At 44.7% G+C, this 25203-nt stretch overlaps 1 protein-coding gene across 1 annotated transcript in view; it reads left to right on the top strand.

Annotated features, from left to right (window-relative positions):
* Nucleotides 1-18525, top strand: part of si:ch73-22o12.1 (poliovirus receptor) — a 79723-nt gene extending 61198 nt beyond the window's left edge. The window contains exons 7-10 of the mRNA XM_014201010.2: nucleotides 15470-15602; nucleotides 15685-15757; nucleotides 16387-16473; nucleotides 17192-18525. Of these exons, the coding sequence (XP_014056485.1) occupies nucleotides 15470-15602; nucleotides 15685-15757; nucleotides 16387-16473; nucleotides 17192-17395 (497 nt within the window). The 3' untranslated portion in view covers nucleotides 17396-18525. The remainder of the gene's footprint in view (nucleotides 1-15469; nucleotides 15603-15684; nucleotides 15758-16386; nucleotides 16474-17191) is intronic.
* Nucleotides 18526-25203: the final 6678 nt, after the last annotated feature.

The raw sequence follows: 25203 nt of genomic DNA, 5'->3' as shown, positions 1-25203 counted from the left end.
AGGATTTATTGATGGGCTGACCCATGAGGGCATCTCTTCAATAACCTGTATGAGTAGCCAGCCCGGTTCTGACCTTTTTTAATGTGAATGGAAACTCCTTTTGGCCTCATCACATGCTTTGTGTAGATTCTGTTTGACTTCCTCCAATCCAGAGCCACAGATTTATAATGTATTCATATATATATATATATATATATATATATATATATATATATATATATATATATATATATATATATATATATATTTTTTTTGCACCGTTTTTTAATTTATTTATTTAAATCAAATCCTGTATATGAGGTGAGTGCTGCACACCAATGAAAATATTTGACACCTTACAGAGCCCTTTTTCCATGTGCTGTATTTGATTTTTTTACTCCCTGCTGTTTGCATAATGATGGCTTCTCCTGGCCTAGCCTGGGTACCTGACTGTCTTCATTATATCTGCATTCCACTCTATTACTCTGTTGTTGTGTCAATGTCAAGTACACTAAAGCAGAACACACTGGAACTCTTGAGATTACTGAGACTACTCTTTAGCATAACAGACACAGGAAATGGTGTTCACCTTTTATCAGTAAGTCATTATGTTGACTCTTCTCAGGGTTTATTAAGCTACATTTTGTGAGAGCGCACACTCACACTCTCTCTCTCTCACACACACACTCACTCAACAGTTGGGCGGGGGTGGGATGCCCCTGTATCCCCTAGCGTCCCAAGGAGATTACTCTTCCTCTCCTGATGCTGACCGGGCTTGAGCTGACGGCAGACGGGGAGCAGGGGATTGTGGGTAGCAGGGCTCCCAGGGGTGGTGCATGGCTGGCCCACTGCCACCAGAGCAGAGGGGGTATCTGACAGGGTTGAGGGGGGGGGGGGGGGGGGGGTTATATGGATAAATGTAGATCCAGTTGAATACACCTTCCACATGACAGAGCGTGTTTGGGAGGACGACTGTGGAGGAGAAGTGGGGGGTTGTTGGGTGATTGGTTCTAGTATAGTGTAGGGGGAGGTGATGAAGGGTGTTGGGGAGGAAGACTGGAGGAGAATTGGGGGGCTGTTGTAGGGTGATTGGTTCTAGTATAGTGTAGGGGAGGTGATGAAGGGTGTTTGGGAGGAAGACTGTGGAGGAGAAGCGGGGGGGTTTTGTAGAGTGATGGGTTTCAGTATAGTGTAGGTTTGGGAGTGGGTTGATTTGGGGTGAGGAGAGAAACGGGGGGAGTAGGATTAGAAGAGGGGGGGCATGGGGTTAGTGCAGCTGTGTTAGTTTAGATTCTGTGAGATCAGTGTGTGTGTGTGTGTGTGTGTGTGTGTGTGTTCTCTCTGTATGTCCCACTCAGTGGTGCAGTGACCTCAACCACCACCTGCAAAAACAGACGGCAGCCGCAGATGAAAGAGACGTGTGTGTGCGCACGTCAAGCTCCCATGCTGTGATGTACCTGGAACTAAACCTCTCCCTGAAGCACACAGAATAATAAAATGACAATTTTTCAGGGTCCTGGTTAGCTGGCAGCACTAACCTACTGTCTGTCTGAGTTGGATCTTTATCGATATGAGAATGGTTACTCCTGCTCCGCTCTTAAGAGTAGATGTGTGTGTGTTTGGCTCGGGGCGCTCTGCAGATCAGATGCACTGGCTGCTTAATTCACCGTCTCAACAGGCTCTCAATCGTGCTCTCACCACCACACACACACACACACACACACACACACACACCCCGATGAAGAGAAGAGCAGAAACAGAAATGCTCTAGGTTGGTCAGGATAAGTCGTATGACATTTTTATTGGACTCTGTCAGGTCTAGAGTGAATCAACTGGTCAGTGCGTCTTTGTGACGGTGTACATGCGTCTCTCACACACGGGATAGAGATTGTGTGTGTCTTCTCTCTGAGGCAGTCCAGAGTGATTTGTTCAGTGACTGTGTGGTCTCGTCTCTCCCTGTAGGAGTGAAGTCTATTTCTGTTCTTTGTCTGACATCAAATAGAGTCAGGTTGCGGGAAGTACTGTGACAACTTCACACAGCTATGTCTGTGTGTGAGGCAACTTCTCTTGACACTTGTACACACACACTCTGTATTATCTCTTCATCCGTCTCTCCATCTAAACACCTCTTTTTTTTCTTCTCTCCATCAGCCATCCGTCTTCTCCATCTCTCTCTCTGCTCACTCTTTCACGTCTTCTATTCTGTCCCTCCTTTCTTTGACCTTTCTCCCTCTCACTCTCATAGTAACGAAGTGAGATGGATGGTGAGAATCTGACAACCCACCTCGCTCCTCGTCTCACTGCTCAGAGATCCCGTCTCTCTTCCTCACCTTATATCTGTCTCCCTGTTTCTCTGATCTGGTTACCACAGGAGACTGACAACCCCCCCAGTGTTACCTGCAGCCCATCAGATCACTATCTATTCTGTGTAGAAAGGAGTTCCTTCCCCTTTCCACTTATTGAGCTTCTCTGTTGCAAGCCAGACGTTGTCTAGCGGGCACAGAGGAGGAGCTGAAGGTATTGAACTGTGTGGTGTATCTACCTGTGTGCTGAGCCCTGCTCTTAACACACTGCAGGGCCACAGAGACAGGGCCACAGAGACAGGGCCACAGAGACAGGGCCACAGAGACAGGGCCACAGAGACAGGGCCACAGAGACAGGTGCACAGAGACAGGTGCACAGAGACAGGGCCACAAATATGGTGCTGTGGGTCAGCTCCATGGAGAGGCCTGATTCATGTCCATGTGCAGAGGAGTTTCTGTGAGCAGTGTGTGTGACATACGAGAGCAATGAGCAGCCTGGGACCTTAGTAACACACACACACACACACACACACACACACACACACACACACCCACCCCCCCCCCCGCAATATTAGAGCTCTCATCTTTTACCACCGTGGCTCCTTGGGCATAGCAGCACTATATTGGTTTAGCTGTACTTTAGTGTGTGTCTGGTCTGGGAGTCTCTAGTCTTCTATCATCTGTAGCTCCATGCCTCTATTCTACAATTTATCTCTGTATTACAGGGCCTGTCCATGAGCTTTTCTCCTGTCCTTTATCCTCCATAGGCCCACTACAAGGATGTGGCCAAAATGGATCCCTATGTAGTGTGTCCCAAATCCCCTATGTAGTGCACTACTTTAGACCAGAAATGGGCTCTGGTCAAATGTAGTGCTCTACATAGGGAATAGGTTGCGATTTGGGACACAGGCCATGTGATGTATGGAGCTGTTCCATTTCTATATCTGTTTCTGTGCTACATGGTCAGTCTAGTGTCTGAGGTTTTCTCTGCATGCGTAGGCTATCACGTCTGTGGCCAGGTTTGTCTGGTCGTTTATCCTGCTGCTGTCCCGGTGTAGTAATACCTCTTCATATCAGTCTCTCTCAGCTCTCCTCTTCCCTAGTCAATCACTGTTCATAGTGTGTCTGTGGAACAATGCATTGGGTTGCCTTCTAGTGTGTGTTTGTAGGTGTGTGAAGTTGGGGTGTGTGTGTTTACCTGTGTGTGTGTGTGGCTTTGACACTGCCTGGCTACTGGTGTAATGTGATGTACCTTTTGTAGCATGTGTGGTTCACATACAGATGTGTGACAATTTATGTGGTTGGAGGATTTTGTATAATGTGTGTGCGCGGCTGCTGCGTTCAGTACTGTGTGGGTGTGTGTGTGTGCGCGGCTGCTGCTGTATTCAATGTGTGTCTGCTTGCATTCAATGTGTGTCTGCTCTGTGTGTGTAGGCAGTCTATTTGACTTGATGAGCCAGGCATTGTATTAAGCAGGTTGAGCTGCAGGGGGAATTCTGTAACAGTTGACCGGTTTCACAGAGTCATTTGTGTGGATGAGAGAGCGGAAAAAGAGAACGATGGGAGGGAGAAGGGGCACAAGTGGTTAAGGGTGATCAGTGAGAGATGAGTGCTGTTGAAAAGCGATGGAGGAGAAAAAGCGAGAGGGGAAAAGAGAACAACAGCTGGAAGAGCCAGAGGGAGCAGAGATGACACTGCCTCCATCCTTCCTTCTCTCCCTCCTTCCTTGTCCTTCATCCATGGGCCCTGAGCCTGTCTGTAGTGTATAGCCCCACTCCTCATTACGCTCTCTCAACCTTAAAGGTCACAGGCATGATGGGATGGAGGAGGGCTTTTAAAATGCAACAAGAAAAGCTCCTTTATGTAACTGCTGCTGGAGCTTTGTCAGGGAGTTGTGTGGGTTGATAGTACTGTGTTGAACTCTGCTGACATCATACTAACATCCACAGAGACTAGTTTCACTGGGCTCTCTGCAACTTGAGGTGCTGTACAATAACCAGGCCTATAGCCTGTCTCTGAGGCTAAGTCTCCATGCCTGTCCCCTATAGCTCTGGCTGTCCTGTCCACCCTGTGTCCCCTATTGCCCCTGTCTCCTTCACTGACTCCCCCCTCCTCTCCCTATCCACCCTCCTCTGTTCTCTCCCTCCTCACTTCATCCCTCCTGTCTCTTTGTGGTAGTAATGTTTTTGTACAGTGATGACAACCAGGGTCATAGCTAGCCTGCCACCACATCCAGCGGTGAAGCTGCGAGACACACACACACTGGTGTTTGGTGACATTTTACAGCAAAATGATTCATCCATGTTGACATTCAGCCTTATGAATAATATTCATGATCTATACAGCATAGGCATGTTACACACAAGCGTGTACACACACACACACACACACGCTTCTGCAGGCGGTGGGGAGAGCATGTCACAGCCAAGACATGTCACACACACACAGTATGCATATACACAAGTTACTGGTCACTAGAGATGTTCTTCCACTATACGATGGATAGACGACTGTAGATCTGTAGTCCGATAGATGAATAATTGGACTCATATAACCTTTGTTCTCTCTCATTCTGTATTCTGAAAGACTTTACCCCCTAGGGTTTTATTTAATTCATATTTTTAATCAGCCAGACATTTTGGAATTAATATTTCAGTCAAATCTTTCTCTGTTTTCAGTAACACCCTTTTCCTTCAGGCATTGGACCTTTTGTGAAGTCTGGTATGATGTCGTTTTTGAAAGGAGCTGAAGGTTTATTGTTGTGTATTGAAAAGAGAACAAAAGAGTTGGAGTGAGTTAAGATGATGGGTTTCGGTGCAGGTGAACATTCCTTGGTGTCATATAGCAGAGGGTGAAGGGAGAGTGTCTTTCTGTCAAACGGGTTGGTGGCATTTCATTTGTGACAGTGGACACTGTTGTCTATGGCATGTATGCTAAGTCAACCAGCCTAATATTGCTTAATAGTCTACTGACTGGTGTGTTTCACAGAGGAAGTGGTTGATCTAGACATTTCTGTCACCTGCTAGGGTCAGCTCTGTCACCTTCTAGACAGTTCTGTCACCTGCTACCAGGGGTGGGCAATTCCAGTCCTTGAGGGCCTGATTGGTGTCACAGTTTTGCCCCAGCTCCAGCTAACACACCTGACTCCAATAATCACGATCTTCAGTTTAGAATGCAATTTGATTCATCAGCTGTGTTTGCTAGGGATGGAGAAAAAGTGTTGTCCACCCCTTTGCTAGACAGTTCTGTCACCTGCTAGACAGTTCTGTCACCTGCTAGACAGTTCTGTCACCTGCTAGACAGTTCTGTCACCTGCTAGACAGTTCTGTCACCTGCTAGACAGTTCTGTCACCTGCTAGACAGTTCCGTCACCTGCTAGACAGTTCCGTCACCTGCTAGACAGTTCCGTCACCTGCTAGACCGTTCCGTCACCTGCTAGACCGTTCCGTCACCTGCTAGACCGTTCCGTCACCTGCTAGACCGTTCCGTCACCTGCTAGACCGTTCCGTCACCTGCTAGACAGTTCTGTCATCTAGAGGAAACACTGATGGTCCTGATACAGGCGTCTCAGAGACCGGTGTGTGTTGTTCACCTCCAGTTGAGCTGGTAGAGCAGAGACAGAGGGACCTGATACAGGCGTCTCAGAGACCGGTGTGTGTTGTTCACCTCCAGTTGAGCTGGTAGAGCAGAGACAGAGGGACCTGATACAGGTGTCTCAGAGACCGGTGTGTGTTGTTCACCTCCAGTTGAGCTGGTAGAGCAGAGACAGAGGGACCTGATACAGGTGTCTCAGAGACCGGTGTGTGTTGTTCACCTCCAGTTGAGCTGGTAGAGCAGAGACAGAGGGACCTGATACAGGCGTCTCAGAGACCGGTGTGTGTTGTTCACCTCCAGTTGAGCTGGTAGAGCAGAGACAGAGGGACCTGATACAGGCGTCTCAGAGACCGGTGTGTGTTGTTCACCTCCAGTTGAGCTGGTAGAGCAGAGACAGAGGGACCTGATACAGGCGTCTCAGAGACCGGTGTGTGTTGTTCACCTCCAGTTGAGCTGGTAGAGCAGAGACAGAGGGACCTGATACAGGTGTCTCAGAGACCGGTGTGTGTTGTTCACCTCCAGTTGAGCTGGTAGAGCAGAGACAGAGGGACCTGATACAGGCGTCTCAGAGACCGGTGTGTGTTGTTCACCTCCAGTTGAGCTGGTAGAGCAGAGACAGAGGGACCTGATACAGGCGTCTCAGAGACCGGTGTGTGTTGTTCACCTCCAGTTGAGCTGGTAGAGCAGAGACAGAGGGACCTGATACAGGTCTAACAGGCGTGTCTGTGTCTAGAAGAAAGATGGGTATGTGTCACCTAGAGTAGACACACATCTATCTGATACACATCTATCTGATATTGTCGTGTGTGTGTCGCCTGCAGGAAGTGTTGAACATCAACAAGCCTTTGATAGATTACACAGAGAACAATGCCAGTATCTGCTCCTGTTCAGGTGACTGCTGTTGTGTACACAGCAGGGTTGGGATCAATTCAGTTTCAATGCAGTCAATCCAGGAAGTGAACTGAAATTCAAGAACTGCACACTTGTCATAGAAAGTAAATGGAAACTTTTCAATGATTGAATTGAAATGGAAGTTGCCCCAACCCTGGTACACAGACCAAAAGATGGTTGAGCGTTGTGAGATGTTGAGAACAGACAGAATACCGGCCCAGGCGAAGACAGTTGGAGTAGAAGGGAAGTCACTGCCCATCTGGGTGTGTAATAGCTGCTATTTCTGCCTCATCCTTCACAATGAGTAGCCTCCATTCCCTCAGCAGCAGATCAAAAACACTCACATCAGCTCTGTTCCATCCTTCTGACTCTGTGTTGTTACACAGGTACCTTTCTTCCCCACACACACTCCTGTCTCTCCGTGTGTGTGTTCTCTCTCCTCTCGCCGTGTCTAACGCAGTCTGACACACAGAAGCGTACACACACACCGCGCCCCCCTACTTCAGGAGGATTGGGCTGGTGTAAAGCTGCCAAGAAATCAATCCTCTCTCCCTCTTCTTCCACTCTCTTCTGTTCTCTGAGCTCTGTATTAAATATGTAGAGCCCTGTGCTGTGCTGGGTGTTTAAGGGCTAGTGTAGTGTGGACCAGTATAAGAGACTGAGGGTATGTAGTGTGTCTCTTTAGGGAACACTGATATAACTCCCCTCAACACAGCTCTCAATGACTTGTGTGTGTGTATACATAAGCATTTACAATAAGGAGTGTAGTGTGTTACTGTAGACACACACACAATGACTTAGTGTGCTCTGGTGAACACTTACATTGACTGGTATGCACTCATAAACACTGACTAGTGTCTATAGTAAAATGATCATAATGTGAAAAACAACCAGCAGCATTGCAGTTTGACACACTCAAACCTGCGCACCTGGCACCCACTACCATACTCTGTTCAAAGGCACTTTAATATTTTGTCTTGCTCATTCACCCTCTGAATGACACATCTCGAGGCTTTAAAATCCTTCTTTAACCTGTCTCCTCCACTTCATCTACTCTGATTTGAAGTGGATTTAACAGGTGACAGCAATATAGTGAGGGGGGAAAAGTATTTGATCCCCTGCTGATTTCGTACGTTTGCCCACTGACGAAGAAATGATCAGTCTATAATTTTAATGGTAGGTTTATTTGAACAGTGAGAGACAGAATAACAACAAAAACATCCAGAAAAACGCATGTCAAAAATGTTACAAAATGATTAGCATTTTAATGAGGGAAATAAGTATTTCACCCCTCTGCAAAACATGACTTAGTACTTGGCGGCAAAACCCTTGTTGGCAGAGGTCAGACATTTCTTGTAGTTGGCCACCAGGTTTGCACACATCTCAGGAGGGATTTTGTCCCACTCCTCTTTGCAGATCTTCTCCAAGTCATTAAGGTTTTGAGGCTGACGCTTAGCAACTCGAACCTTCAGCTCCCTCCACAGATTATCTATGGGATTAAAGTCTGGAGACTGGCTAGGCCACTCCAGGACCTTAATGTGCTTCTTCTTGAGCCACTCCTTTGTTGCCTTGGCTGTGTGTTTTGGGTCATTGTCATGCTGTAATACCCATCCACAACCCATTTTCAATGCCCTGGCTGAGGGAAGGAGGTTCTCATCCAAGATTTGACGGTACATGGCCCCGTCCATCGTCCCTTTTGATGCGGTGAAGTTGTCCTGTCCCCTTAGCAGAAAAACACACACAAAGCATAATGTTTCCACCTCCATGTTTGATGGTGGGGATGGTGTTCTTGGGGTCATAGGCAGCATTCCTCCTCCTCCAAACATGGCGAGTTGATGCCAAAGAGCTTAATTTTTGGTCTCATCTGACCACAACACTTTCACCCAGTTGTCCTCTGAATCATTCAGATGTTCATTTGCAAACTTCAGATGGGCATGTATATGTGCTTTCTTGAGCAGGGGGACCTTGCGGGCGCTGCAGGATTTCAGTCCTTCACAGTGTAGTGTGTTACCAATTGTTTTCTTGGTGACTGGTCCCTGCTGCCTTGAGATCATTGACAAGATCCTCCCGTGTAGTTCTGGGCTGATTCCTCACCGTTCTCATGATCATTGCAACTCCACGAGGTGAGATCTTGCATGGAGCCCCAGGCCGAGGGAGATTGACAGTTCTTTGTGTTTCTTCCATTTGCGAATAATCGTGCCAACTGTTGTCACCTTCTCACCAAGCTGCTTGGCGATGGTCTTGTAGCCCATTCCAGCCATGTGTAGGTCTACAATCTTGTTCCCTGACATCCTTGGAGAGCTCTTTGGTCTTGGCCATGGTGGAGAGTTTGGAATCTGATTGATTGCTTCTGTGGACAGGTGTCTTTTTATACAGGTAACAAACTGAGATTAGGAGCACTCCCTTTAAGAGTGTGCTCCTAATCTCAGCTCGTTACCTGTATAAAAGACACCTGGGTGCCAGAAATCTTTCTGATTGAGAGGGGGTCAAATACTTATTTCCCTCATTAAAATGCAAATCAATATATAACATTTTTGAGATGCGTTTTTCTGGATTTGTTTGTTGTTATTCTGTCTCTCACTGTTCAAATAAACCTACCATTAAAATTAGACTGATCATTTCTTTGTCAGTGGGCAAACGTACAAAATCAGCAAAATACTTTTTTGCCTCACTGTAAGTAACCATATATTTCCCCTCGATTCAGCTGGTCAGTCCGTCATGGAAAGAGCGGGTGTTCCTAATGTTTTGAACACTCTGTGTGTGTGTGTGTGTGTGTGTGTGTGTGTGTGTGTGTGTGTGTGTGTGTCTTTCTGTATTGTGTTGACTGTCATGTTGAGCGTCATTATAGCGTGCAACCAGTGTTTGTGTCATGTCTTTCACGCAGGGCTGGCCTGGTGTTCCACACTGCATCAAGTTTCCTTCACTGCTACCTATTGATTACTTCACACACTGCTCCTCGCCCACTGCAATTTATTTATGTCCACTCACCCACTTTATACTTTGCTGTTGCTATTGAACTGTCTATCTCTGACACACACACACACACACACTGAGAGATGGAGGAGCATGATATAGTTAACTGTATGTTGAGATTCTGATGAAATGTAACATAAAAATGATGATCTGAGAGAGAGAGACTTGATGCAGTGTGTTAGATGCTGTATGAAGGATCATTATGTGCTCATGGGGTTGTCTGTCTGGAGGATATTGTCTAATGCGTATTGATGCATGTACAGCAGTTTGATATTCTTCATCTGTGACATGCGGGGGTGGGTGTGCATGTGTAAATGTGACTATTAGCATCCATATGCATGCATTGTGATCGTCTGTTATCCTGTATGATTGTGTTTTTGTAACACACTAAATGTGTGCATGCTTTTGTAGTATGCTATGTGTAATGTTGGTGTTAAGGACAGACACTGAAGAACACACGTCTATAGCAACACCATAGTAGGTGGTAATGACTTCCATCACAGGAGGCTGCTGAGGGGAGGACGGCTCATATTAATTGCCGGAACGGAGCAAATGGAATGACATCAAACAACTGGAGACCATGTATTTGATACCATTCCACAGATTCCGCTCCAGTCACTACCACAAGCCTGTCCTCCCCAATGAAGGTCCCACCAACCTCCTGTGACTTCCATGTATGATCAGCACAAGGCTCCCACAACCTCGAACACCTCCCAGGGAACACAGTAGACGTGAGAGGAACTATATATAACTGTGGTTCTGGTTTGCATTGTGATTCCACACCCACAGGCCCATTAGATGTCCATGCAAATAACGTGTGCAAAATTGAATGTATGTTACTTGCACTGTAACCCTGCATAATCAACAACAAACTAAACCTAGTCACTGAAGCTCGCCACATAACGATAAGTCCTTTTTTCCGACTTGCAAAATCTTACCCTCATGGCCTATTCTATTCCATTGTTTTATATGCCCAATAGTTCACCATGGCAGAGGAGAATTGTCTTAATGAGCGTTTAAATCCGAATGCAGAGCTGGAGCTGGGCCTGTGCCGTTCTGGCTGTGCAGATTCTCTTGAGGGGCATCGGATGAAAGGGGGAGAGAATGCAACTGGAAAGCGGGGCCATTACGGCTCCCCGTTCTGTTAATCAGTCTCTTATTGGAGGTAGTCTACTGGAGACGGCCCCCCCAATTAGCCGCCTGCTGTGGCCGAGAGGATGCATCTCAGTAGCCTGAAGTCATCTCCTCTCTTTCCTCCATCTCTACTAACATTGAACAAATGTAGCTATAAGTGATATTAAAATCTAGCAAGGCATCCTCCTCGATATTGCTTTGACCTAACACAGCCTAACCTGAAACCAGCACATTGTTAGTAGAGGAAACCGTAGTGGAAATGTTAGTTTGTCTCACCTCAATCCCCTCTCAGTAGGAGGCTGCGCTCTGGGCTGGGATCCCTCTGTGCATGGTGGAGTAGTGCTCCAGTAGTTAATGAAGTGGACGTTCTCCCAGGCAGAAGGTCACAGGGCAGGTAAACAGACCAATGGGTGACAGACCAGGCCCCAGGGAGGGAGGGGGAGGTTAGGGATAGTTCACATGATGACACACTAGCTAACTGAGGTGACCTGGGTTCTTATAGTACAACTCCTAGTTATCCGGACTGGACTGTGTGTGTGGCACATGTACTTGTGTGTGCATGCCTTGTTATGGACCTGCCAGCTGCAACCTGTGTATGTTCTCTCTTGCTGGGATGAACAGCTATTTGATGTGGTTGTGGGTTGGTGTGTGTTGCCCTTGGACTACTACAGCCTGCCTAGTCCTATTCCTACCCCTATTAAACCTTCTCAGCTGGACTGGAAAGCTACATTTGGGTAATGCAGCAGGCCTGCTCCATGCTGGCTGGACCCAGCCACCTCTGTTCCAGTGTAAAGTGGACTGTAAATATTGACGCAGAGACATAGAGAGGGGAGCCTCGACCTTGTCAGAGAGAGGGTATGAGGGTGGGAGAGAAATACCCTGCCTTCTCCCAGGGTGCCTGTCGGTGCCTTAATGCACCATGGCAGGGAGCACACTGTCTCCCTGCAGAGAGAGGGGGAGATCAACGTCAAATACTCACACACCCACACTCAATTGTATGCATACACACAGTCTTTCCTGCTGTCACACACACACACACACACACACACACACACACGAACACACACACACACAGGCTTGGTGTCCCTGACATCTGTTTAATCGCAGATAGTGTAAATGCATGGGGCCAGCTCTGGAATCACCCTAGATGAATACTGGGCCTGTCTGACCGACTACAGCTTCAGTACAGCACCAGTCCCAGGCAGGCAGGCAGCAGCCAACAGCAGGAGACTATAGGCAACAGCAGTCCACATAGTACTACTGTAGTAGTGTTGATGGTAGTTATATTGTGTATAGTGTGTTTATTATTAGCAGCAGTAATATAAGATTAGCATACTTGAAGAGGCAGTTTCCAAAGTGATCTGAATTCCTCTCCATCACCCCGTCTCTCCCATTCATCCTCTCTCCTCTATCACTGTATGCCCCTGTTCTTCTCTCCCTCTCTCTCCCACACACACCTCCAATCTGTGTGATTATGTATGCGGCGCCTGGTTACCAGGATACAGGGTCGCTAGGGAGCGAGGTGTGTGTGTGTTGGGCTGAATGGATGATGGATGTTGGTAATGTAACACTGCTAAGCCTTTAGGATCTAAGGGCTAGACTTCTCCTCTCCCTGACTGAGCAATGGGATTACTTTAGCTCTCTCTTCATCCTCATCTTTATCTCTATCAGTGCTGATCAATCCGTCTAGACCTAATCTGTAACCCCATCATCTGGGGTCAATGGAACCGTGTTTGTCTCGTGTACGTTGATGCTCAAACTTAAGTCAACAAAAAAACAATACAGGTGGATTTTATGATCAGCAACAATAGGATTGTTTGGCCAATGAATTACCCTTTAATCTGTTTGGGTCAATTACTTTTATAGCTGAGGTATAATAAATATATAGCTCTGGGAGCAGAGGTGTGTGTGTGTGTGTGTGTGTGTGGGGGCAGGTAGGGTAATAAAACAGGCTTATCTCTGCTCGTTAGGAGATTTAAAGATGCAGAGCTGGAGACGCTACAGATTTGGGCTGCCATATTAAGGAGAGATAAACGAGCGCTTCCCAAACGAAGGCAGCAGTGGAGGATAGCAGGATGGGAGAGGCAGGGAGAAGTCAGCCAGCCCGAGGTCATATGGGCCTGTTGGCTGGGGAAGCATGTTAACCTTAATCCCAGTTGGGAGAGGCAGACTGGTATCACCGAGAGAGGTAAGCCAGCAGGCAGAGCGAGATGTTACACTCTGTTTCCTGATCAGCCAGTCTCTCAGCCCGGAAAATCCCCCAGCAATCATCTAGAGACTGCTTAATTATGCACCAGCTATCTTGTGCAGCAGTGCTCTAGTGTTGTAGAACTTTGGCAGAATTAGCAGTATTTTTTTTTTTATATTTTAAAACTCTAGCAGTATTTTAGACCATACCTCACATTGAGATTACCGGTAGAATCCTTGAGAATACACCAAGAGTGGATAAACCCTGGCTCAATCTGTGGGTGGGGGTGTGAGTGAGTGGGAGGGTATGGGGGGTGCAGCATACCACAGAGAATTGTGGGTGTGTATAAATGTTGGTGTGAGTGACAGGTATATTGGATAGTATACAAGATGGCCCTGCCAGCTGGACTCTGCTCAGTGTGGGGTGCGCGTGAGCGGGTGTGCACCGCGTACATTGGCAAAATTTACGGAGCCCTGCCTGTCCTTGACGGAGGGCAGCGGAGCGCGGCGCCAGCTGAGAGACACAGCGGGCATGCTCGGGCCGTCTGGGAGATTTCGTTAGAGCGAGACATGGCTGGCATCCACCACAGATAGAGAGGGCATGATCTCTATTCACCACTGCTGGAGTCACTCAGACAGCGGCTGCATCTCAATACTCTAAAGTGGCTTGCTCTCCTTTATCAGAACTGATCTGAAAAGAAAATACCCTAATAAATAATGCTTACCAGATAAAGCTGTCACCGGTCTAGTTTATTCCCTATCAGTAAAAAGGAGATGAGGGGAGGAAATAATTTTGGAGGGAGGAAAAGTTTCAGGTTTTATTAGTCGTATGTACAGGATACACATGGTATATACACTGTCCAGCTAAATTGTTACTTGCAGGTTCCTTCTTGACAATGCAACAACAACAAGAAATAAAATATAAGAATACGAACATAAAGTAAACGGCTCAGTATAATAGAATACACATTTTAGCATCAGTATAATACAGGAAGGTACAATTTATAGTACAATATTTGCACATGAATCAGGGAAGGAGGGATTGGGGTCAAGTGAGGGATGGTGGAGTTAAGATGGCGCAAGAAAGCACTATAGACAAAAAAGGAGCATGGATATAGCTAGATACATAGTCGACGACCATGGGAGTGATGAAGAGCAAAGAGAGGACGGAACAGAGGTAGTGAAGATTATTAGTGCTTCAGAGCCGCTGTTATGGAGACACAGCACTGCCATGTGGACAACAGGCTGTATTACACCATAATCACCTAGTAACACTGCCTTCTAACTCCTCTAACTGGACTACTGCTATGGTGTAAATCTTTGTCTCATAAGACCTATTACACATGCCATGTTCTGAACAAGAATGACTTTATACATGTCAGGGTGAACTACTCTGAGATCATTTTATGAAATTATCATTTAATATTGGGGCGACAGGTGGCCTAGTGGTTAGAGCGTTGGGCCAGTAACCGAAAAAATAAAGGTTAAATAAATAAAAGAAATTGACAGTTTTCATAGTTTCACTGGGAAACCAAAGTGTTTTTATTTTATTTACATGTGGTCTAATTGAAAACAACTACTATTTACATGTGAAAAGGTCATTGGATGCTCCATTGTTTACATTACAGAGCGTTGCTATAAGATCATCAGTACCACAGTCATAATTATAAGCCTAACAACATTCAATCAGGGGCCAACCAATTACTTTCCCTGTGTAAATCTCCTCCAATTAGCTGATCTCCTCATTGCCCTTTAACACTCCCTCATTAGCATAATCCACTGGGCAATGATGGGGAGGATAAGGGGATGGGTCACACTGTGTGTGTATGTATTCCTATCTTATTGTTAGTATTGGTACTTGTGGTCATGGTTCATTAGAGGAAGGTACTACAGTCATTATGTCTGATTGTCTGCCTCCCCACGTGACTGTAGTCTACACTAATGTAGACCTTCTGTAAAGGCAGACACACACTTTCTCTGCATCTCGGCTTGCTCTCACACACGTTCACACTTTCTCTATACCTCTCTCATCCACATACACTTTCTTTGCACCTCTGTCTCTCACTCACACACACACACACACACACACACACACACACACACACACCATTGACTGTAGTTAGGCCTACTTCATTACTTGGGGATTATATTTTGAATTCGGCTTTCAGAACCTTTCACCACAAATGAACCGATGTTGTGTAATGAAATGCACTGTAGGGTTATTCCTGTGCATGTGGGACTACTCCAGCATGTGAATGTTATCACTACTCTTGTTAATGTTCTCTCTTTTCTCTCCCTCTTTGTACTTATCCCCTTTTACCTCCCTTCTATTCTTTGTCTTCCTTCCTATCTCACTTTTTGTCTCATCTACTGTATTTTCTCTCATCTCTCCCTGTCTCTCTCTGTAGGTACTCGACTGCCAGTGAAGGGTCCCGCTACAGGCGCTGTTATAGGAGGGCTCATTGGGTTGGTTCTGCTGCTGGCCATTATCGGCAGTGTTGTGGTCTTGGTCCGCAAAAAGCGCAGCCAGCACAATGGAGAGTGAGTGTTTGTGTCTCTGTCACTCATACTAAGTGATCATCCTTACTGTCTGTTTTGATTCCTTCCTTTCTCTCTTTCTCAGTGGTCCACCCAAGTACAAGCCCCCTCCCCCTAAGAAGCAGCAGTCCACCACTACCAGCAGCTCTTCTGATACGGTGAGGGATGCTAGCTAGCCATAACACTTTTAGACTTGCTGTGATGGCCCCTCAATTTGTATTTTACAACACCACAACATGTTTTTATCAACATTGTTAAATGATAAAGAAGATTATGCTGATTCGGAAAAAGCCTCCATCTGAAATATGTTTTCAAATCAAAATGAAATGTTATTAGTCACATGCGCCGAATACAACAGGTGTAGTAGACCTTACAGTGAAATGCTTACTTACGAGACGCTAACCAACAATGCAGTTTAAAAAAAATGCAGATAAGAATAATAGATAAAAGTAACAAGTAATTAAAGAGCAGCAGTAAAATAACAATAGCGAGACTATATACGGGGGGGTGCCGGTACAGAGTCAATGTGTGGGGGCACCGGTTAGTTGAGGTAGTATGTACATGTAGTTAGTTCTTAAAGTGACGATGCATAGATGACAACAGAGAGTAGCAGTGGTGTAAAGAGGGGGTGGGGGGGGGGGGGCACACTGCAAATAGTCTGGGTAGCCATTTGACTAGATGTTCAGGAGTCTTATGGCTTGGGGTGGAACTGTTTAGAAGCCTCTTGGACCTAGTTTTACCCAAACAGAGTACATGAGAATAATCCTGTGTGCGTGCGCATCTGCAGCTGAACACCAGTCGAGACCCTGTGGAGAGAAAGGACGGATCCATGGACCACCTGTACTACACTCCCCAGGATGCCGAGCCCAGCACGGTAAGAACACAGCCATAGATGGGGTGCATCTCTCAATAGTCCTTCTCTCCTGACTCCTTTCCTCAATCTTCAGACATAAAAAGACCTGGACGGGTGAAAGCAAATTCCCAGCTGGCCTCCTTGATATTGCTTCCACATGGCCTGTGTTTTCCTATCAGTAAAGATGGAGTGAATGGAGACCAGGAGAGGAAGCCATTGTAGACCATCAAGATACATTCAGCTCTGTAGTTTTGGCTTATAAAGTGACTCAAGCCAATTCTTAGTTAATTATCTATATCATTCATAATACATCCTGGTAAAGGATTCATGAAACAAAAAGAAATCAATCATTTAACATGTACTTATGATCATTAATTCATCAGTTACTCAACATGATTGCCCTATTTACATGAGAACGTGTAGGAAAATGAAGGGTATAGAGGGCTGCTATGTGAATAGAAGCTGTTACACTGAACATGCTATAAATAGAAACATGTATTTTTAATACTGTAGCAACCATTGCCTTGGTAAGCTAGTTGCAATTCCCCCCCTGTGATTTAACCCTATTGGAGCAGTCGTTAGCAAGTTTGCCCATGGGCTAGAAGACCTGGGTTCAAGACTCTCAAAAGGTGTTGCTCTGTCGCAGTTTGTTCACTGATGCAAGTGTCACTACAATACTATGAAGACTCCATTGGTTGTCCTTATTTTTACATGACTAAGATTTGATCTTTCCCACCAGGACCTGGATGCGTACAGTGATGAGGAGTTGCGCTATGCTGGGGCCCCTTCTGGCTGGGATGAACCCAGGCTGAACGAAGTCCCGCCCCTGTACGCCCCCAACCAGTACAAGCCCAATGATTACCATGACAACGAGGAGGACCACCCCCCTGCCGCCGGAGCGACTCGTGGAGAGAGCTTTGTGTCCCAGGCCATGTTTGTGTGAAGACGGGAGACATTGGAAGTGTGTGTGGGACTAAACCTGTTTGTACGTGAAGAACATCGGACACTGGATGTGTGTCTAAGGGGATCGCTGCAGTGTGTGATGGTTGTAGTCATAGCCGTTCAATCAGTATCTCCAATCTAGAATTTTCCATTGTGAACTAAAGTGAGTGAATGTATTGGGTTCTAATAACGGGAATCATGTTTTTTAAAGGGGGATCCGCTTTACCGTTAAAATGCTGTGTAAGTCAGACACAACATAAAACAACACTAACTTGTATCGCGGTTGGTTGAAACTCCTTTGCATGTTGTGGTTAAAGTCCCATGTGTACAGTAAGTGTGTGAGATTGTTTAATAGGCACAGATCCAGGGCCAGCTTACCCTCTTTGAATCCTACCCATTACCATTGGGGGATAACGCAACACTGACCCTGGATCAGATCAGTGTGTATTGATAGCTCCATCATACTGTGGAATGTAGATGGGCTCTGGGGTCAGGAGACTGGTAGTAGGATGATGTTGCCTTTAGACACTGGTGTAAGGTCAGTTGTGTGTTTTACTCCCTAAGGATTATGTTTAAGATTTTGCATAATGTAATCTGATCCTAGGTCTGTGTCTAAGATACAATTCTGGATTCCTGGAGCCCAATACAAGCCATAAGAGAGGGACAATCAATTCCCTGAACAAAAATCTAACAATGTAAGTTACTGACAATCTTTTATATATAAAAAGGAAATCGCTGTTATCTTTTAACATTGACGTGTCTAAACATTGATTTGTGCCTGTTCACTCAGGATTTAAAAGCTCTATTCACATGCTCTAGCACAGTATGTTGGTTACAGAAGGTACTAAGTAAGCCTACTGTTGGAATGTCCAATATTGTCAGGGTCAAGGTTTTTATACAATTTCAGGGTCTTCTTCTCTATACAATCACTTAATTGTTAAACCAGATGTGCCTATTTTTGTAGCGTGTCAGATTATAAAATGTGAATCAAACAGAATTATGAATGATTTATTGTCATGCTTTGTGACAGATGGAATTTACCTGTTTTTACTGTGCTATGTATGTTTTTAAAGCAAAGCCTGATGCGCTGGTTACTTGATGATTTTTAATTCATTAAACATTGAAACTGTGTATCCAGTGTGGGCAGATCATTCTAAAGTTATGGTCAGTATTGCTGCGGTCACATTGTCTCATCTTGCTTAATGTTTTTTGTTTCATCTGATGAGTTGGGGAGTTAGTGGAAGTACATAGGAGTCCAGAAGGGTGAACTCTGAGGCTTGAGAAAACGGTTAGTGCTATCGGGAATCCTTGGGACATCCCTAACCTTAACCGTTTTATATTTCAACTTCAATGGCTTAACGTCAGAGTTGGGACGTCCCAATGATCCCGTTTAGACTTTTCCCTGAGAATTCCTGTAAAGAGGCTGTCCACTCCACCCTATAGGCCTAGAAATCTATATCTTCCTCTCAACCAGCGGTATAAAACATCCTCCTTTAGCCCTGTAACTAACCTGTTGTAAATGATGCTCAGCAAGAACGTCTGCCTGGGTGCCAGTACATTCCCACTTTATATAATGTTTTATATTTGTATCATGTTACTTTGACACATAACTAGTCAATACAGAGGATGTACAGAACACAGAGAAAGAGACTTGTTACAGCTTTACACTTCAATAACAGTTGAACTGCCGAACAAACCGGTAAGGATTCAGTCTGTGCCTGTGTCGGCAGGGTCGCCCTGCAGTTTTGGAGCCAATGATCAAAGGTTTGGGTCAGTGAAGTAATCTGAAAGAGAGAACATATGTTAATTGTTGGTAGTTCTAAGTAGAGGACTGTCCCTGTCTGTATATTGGTGTACGTGTCAGTTTGTGTTGTTGATTGAACTCCCCTGCTGCATACTCTCGAATGTCTGTGGGTCTTTTGAGAAATACATCTCTGTAAAAAAACAAAAACAAGACGCAGGTACCCAAGCAATCGGCCGGTTAGACTTCATTACTATACCTAAATATGAAATAGAATTATATTTGTTATTGATGTCTGGAGCTTGAGAGCCCTAATTGAGATGGAGAAAATATACCGTCAGACAGTGCCAGCCAATTAACAAACCTTAAGTCGCTAATTAAGGCCTCCACCTCTGGATGCTCTCTGAAATATTTTTCATTGTTGATTCTCGTATTGATCTATAAAAAAGATTGAATTAGCGAATGGCTCTGCAGACTTCATTATCACAGATTAGAATTGTCACTCTATCCTCTATCAAGACTGAAAAAAAGAGAGGGGGAAATAATCTGAATTTCCATTTTTCATTCGGCAGACAACCTAACATCATTCTTCAAGATGTATATCTAATATACATTGTTGGCTTTGCTTGTCCCAGGATAAATATAATGGTGAATGTCCCTTAACTTTACTGTCCATTCTACTCTTTCCCATGCCTCATGATATTGGGAAAAGCCAGGTGGTCAATAGCAGATTTAAAGTTACCCCACGTGATGTTTGTCATTGCTGAGCCCATCTTTAACCAATGAATTTATGCTAGCTAACTATTAGCTGGATGAATGCAAAAATAATGCAGTGAGTGATAGAACAAGAAATCCTATTGTATTTTAATTCCTAATTATATCGATAGAACTAGCTAACTAAATGTTGTTGGAGAAGCCAAGGAGCACTCATGAAGCTAACGACGTTACCTAGCTAACTAACCTTAAATTGTCAGAGTTGCTGCTGTTGCTCGATGCACCAAAGTCCAGTTTCTCCAAACCACGTTTATCAGCCATTTGATCTCCATCAGCTAGCTAATATTCCTTTGATAGCCTGCTTGCTAGCTACCGTTAATATCTTTTCTAAAACAAAACCCGCCTGTTGTTGATAAGCTCCGCTGTTACTATGCCAACACACTGAGTAGAACAGAAGCAACACTTTTCCCACAGAGTTCATCTTTGCTTTCCCCCATGACATCTTTGTAGGCCTCTATGGCTCTGGGGTGGCAGCCAATGTGACAATGTTTTTCAGAGCCTGTATTGAGGGATCCAGCCACAGAACATGAGAGTTCTGCCAAATTGCCCAAACAGCTCATCATATGTTGTGACCTAAGCAAGTACCTCTGGAGTAGATGTCTCTACTACAGGTCCATGCAGGGAGACCAGAACACTCATGGATGGATACTTTGGGTGTGAGATTCGTGTTTGCTCCTATTCACTATTGTAGACTATAGCAAGCACACACATTTTCTTTAGAAAATGTTCCTTTTCTACTTTTACTTACATTTGACTGAAGTCAAGTGTAATACCTAAGGTTCAAAGATTTGGGTAGCAAGCAATCATTAATATTAATTAATATGCTTAATTTTATTACAATAATTTGGTTACAGATTAAAATCTTAGAATTGTATTGAGGGGATTGGTATAGAGAAGCATGGGGATCTCTCAAAGGAAGAGGTTAATGACCTTAACCCAACAAAAGTGACCTATAGCGACCTTGTCAAGAGGTTTGGACCACTTGTTGTAACAGTTGAGGTGTCACAAACCCCATCACATTCATTAGGCCAATTACTGTCTGGAACATTTCCAAGTGTCCCCCTGACTATTCTTCCATCAAGTTCATAAGGCAAAATACTGTTAGGCATTTTTTCTCTATTCCACTGCAGTTGTAAATTACCTACACTAAAAATATGCCACAAAAATGTTTTCCTCCAGCCTACTCTTAGTAGGCAACCTTTGGTAAGTGTTTAGACTGGTTATAAGTATCCTTCCACCACACAGCTGCATACATCGTGTATAAAAGGCATAAAATGTAGAGGAGACATCTGATGAGTCTGTGGAGTGTAGATAGAAGAGAAAACGCTCTGAGCTATCCCTCCTAGATCCAGGGACTTGCTTCTGCTACTAGTACTACTGTATCTGATCAGCACCATGGCTTCAACAAAGTTAAACAGTTTTTATATATTTATTAGTTTCACCTTTGTTTAACCAGGTAGGCCAGTTGAGAACAAGTTCTAATTTACAACTGCGACCTGGCCAAGATAAAGCAAAGGAGTATGACAAAAACAACAGTTACACACGGGAGAAACAATCGTACAGTCAATAACACAATAGAAAAATCTGTATACAGTGTGTGCAAATGAAATAAGGAGGTAAGGCAATAAATAGGCCAATAGTGGCAAAGTAATTACAATTTAGCAATTTACACTGGAGTGATATATGTGCAGATGAGGATGTGCAAGTAGAATAACTGGTGTGAACAAGAGCAGAAAAACAAAAACAAATATGGGGATGAGGTAGGTAGTTGGATGGGCTATTTACAGATGGGCTGTGTACAGCTGCAACGATCGGTAAACTGCTCTGACAACAGACGCTTAAAGTTAGTGAGGGAGATCTAAGTCTCCAACTTCAGTGATTTTTGCAATTCGTTCCAGTCATTGGCAGCAGAGAACTGGAAGGAAAGGCGGCCAAAGTAGGTGTTGGCTTTGGGGGTGACCAGTGCAATATACCTGCTGGAGCGTGTGCTACAGGTGGGTATTGCTATGGTGACCAGTGAGCTGAGATAAGGCGGAGCTTTACCTAGCAAAGACTTATAGATGACCTGGAGCCAGTGGGTTTGGCAACGAATATGTAGCGAAGACCAGCCAACGAGAGCATACAGGTCGCAGTGGGGCTTTGATGGTGACAAAATAGTACTGAATGCTCCCTCTAAACCTCACCTTCTGAACAGGACAACTTTTCAAGAGGAGCAAGGCATGATGGATCTGTCTGCATGTTTTTTCCAGCACATCGCTTCAGGGGAAATATATATTTTTCTGATTTTTTTGTCGTTATCTTTCTCTTCTCTCTGGTGATGAACCTACTCATTGGATTGGTGACACCGTTCTACACTTTGTTACATCTTCAGCTGATATGTGGTCTTTTGCATAGCTTCATTGCAGCATTCATTGTCTTCCACTCTCTTCTGCTCCAACGTACTGTGATTATCGGGGTGGTGCATGGAACATTTTAGTATTATGTGTACCATCCTTTGGAGCGTTCAGATGACTCTGGCCCTCATGGCAATAGAAAGATTCGTGTTTATTTGCTACAGCATCCACTACCTGAGCATACTGACATCCAGGCATGTGTGGCTTGCCTTGGGGCTAGTCTGGGTACTAAGTGCCATTGTTGGTAATAATCACTGGTCCAGCTCAACATGGGACACACATGGTGCATTTAATAGCGCCACTGCAGGGCTGCTATGTGAGCCTCGAATTGTGAGAGCATCTGTGAGCTTTAGTCCTGTGCAAGAGGCACTGTTCCATGGCCCTCCCATCATCAACCCAACTCTTTCAATCTGAATTCCTTGCCTCTGTTTTGGGCGTATGTACAATGAGTCACGCAGGGCTGTTGTGGCCCTCCGACAAGACAACCACCGTGCTCGTAGAACTTTAACCTTCGACCTCTGTATGTTTCTACTGCAGCTGGTGCCAATAAACTACTGTCTAACCCGTCTGCAACTACACGAGCAAACTCTGTCCCTTCACTTGTCTCAACACATTGTTTGTGTTACTCATGGTGCATCAACCCTGTCGTCTATACCATCCGTAACCAAGAGATGAGGCGTGCACTGATACATCTGTGCTAAAGAAGGCAGGTGGAAAGAGAGCATTCAGGAAGAGGAGGATGAGGGGGGAGGACAGTATTCAGGAGGATGAAAGTCCAACAGGGGAGAGAAGAGGACCACAGAGGGATGGGTGGGGCAGGAGGGGAGCAAGAGACTGCAACCAGACCCCTCTGTCCTTCCTTCTCCTTTCTCTCTGGTTGATGTGTGACTCACTGATCTGACTGCAGGACAGTTGGGAAGACAGCTAAACTAATTGGATATTTTATTATAGTTGTGAGTGTTCACGTGTGCTAGTTTTCACTGGATGTGTTTTGGGACCCATTTAAAGGATCATTTCAGGTATTTTACAATGTTAGATGGTTCATTACCCTGTAATTAGTCTATGAACCAGGAAAAACTGTAATCCATGTCTCGTATTTCTTTAAACAGCCACTACATACACATTTCAGCTAACTTGAACCACCGCTAGATAAAAACCAATAGGAGTTATGGGGCAACTGTGTTTATCCTAGCTCATAGACTACTTTCAGAGTAAAAAACCATTTTACATGAAGTTAATAATGAATTAATCCTCAAACCTGTTACGGCTAGACGCTCGACAACATCTGATGAAACGGCAGAGCGCCAAATTCAAATTAAATTACTATAAATATTAAACTTTCATGAAATCACAAGTGCAATACATCAAATTAAAGCTTAACTTGTTGTTAATCCAGCCGCCGTGTCAGATTTCAAAAAAGCTTTACGGCGAAAGCAAACCATGCGATTATCTGAGGACAGCGCCCCATTATACAAATGGATAACAAATAATTTTCAACCAGGGAGGTGCGACACGAAAGTCAGAAATAGCGGTATAAAAAATGCCTTACCTTTGATGATCTTCTTCTGTAGGCACTCCAAAATGTCCCAGTTACATCACAAATGATCCTTTAGTTCGATAATGTCCGTCTTTATTTCCATAAAAACTCAGTTTACCTGGCGTGCTTCAGTCAAAAATCCACTCAGTTTCCCTCTGTCAAGATGCATACAAAATGAATCCCAAACGTTACTAATAAACTTTTCCAAACAGGTCAAACAATGTTTATAATCAAACCTTAGGTATCGTATTACGCAAATAAACGATAATATTTAAGTCGGAGAATCGTTATTGTCTTTACCGGAGATAAAGAAAAAGAATGCGCACTCGTCCATTCACAAGGAAACACTACAAGCCAAAATGGGAGCCACCTAGAAAAACGAAAATTTCTGTGTCATTTTTCCAAAAACCAGCATGAAACTCTTTAACGACTGTTGACATCTAGTGGAAGCCCTAGGAACTGCAATTTGGGGGGACAGGGGCTTATAATTATAGTACTAGCCATTGAAAATAGAGGTAAGCCGAATTTTTTGGGGGGGGATCATTTGTCCTCGGGGTTTCGCCTGCCATATCAGTTCTGTTATACTCACAGACATAATTTTAACAGTTTTAGAAACTTTAGAGTGTTTTCTATCCAAATCTAAGTATATGCATATCCTAGCTTCTGGGCCTGAGTAACAGTCAGTTTACTTTGGGCACGCTTTTCATCCGGACATGAAAATACTGCCCCCTAGCCAGAAGAGGTTTTAAACTGTGTTTCAACATCTTACTATGTGCGCTTGTAATAAGTTAACATGTTTGAGGTGTGTTTTCAGTTTTCACATCAGTGCTATTGGTCACTGGTTATGTTTTAGGATGTACATGTGAGTTGGAAGATGTTTTTGTGTTGCTGTCAGGGTTGGGGTAAATTTGATTTTAATTCCAGTCAATTCAGAAAGTAAACCAAACTCCAATTCAAAATGTTCCTAATTGAAAAGCATTGAAAATAATTGGAATTTCAGCGTCCATCCTGAATTGACTGGAATTTAAATGGAATTGATCCAATCCTGGGGCCTTTCCTCTTTTGTTTTCTAGTGCTCCTCTATTGTTCCTCAAGCAAGGGGGGAGGCCGATGACATCACAGATTCTCATACATTTTTATTTAACTAGGCAAGTCAGTTAAGAACAAATTCTTATTTACTATGACAGCCTATCCCGGCCAAACCCTGACGACGCTGGGCCAATTGTGCGCCGCCCTATGGGACTCCCAATCACGGCCGGTTGTGATACAGCCTGGAATCGAACCAGGGTCTGTAGTGACGCCTCTAGCACTGAGATGCAGTGCCTCAGGAGCCCCAAACCAAGTGTTTGAAGTTTGCCCTACTT

The sequence above is a fragment of the Salmo salar genome, chromosome 05, assembly GCF_965601325.2.
Source record: "Salmo salar chromosome 05, fSalSal1, whole genome shotgun sequence".
Lineage (NCBI taxonomy): Eukaryota > Metazoa > Chordata > Actinopteri > Salmoniformes > Salmonidae > Salmo > Salmo salar.
The sequence above is the reverse complement of the archived record's forward strand: the minus strand, read 5'-3'. Positions and strand labels throughout refer to the sequence as shown.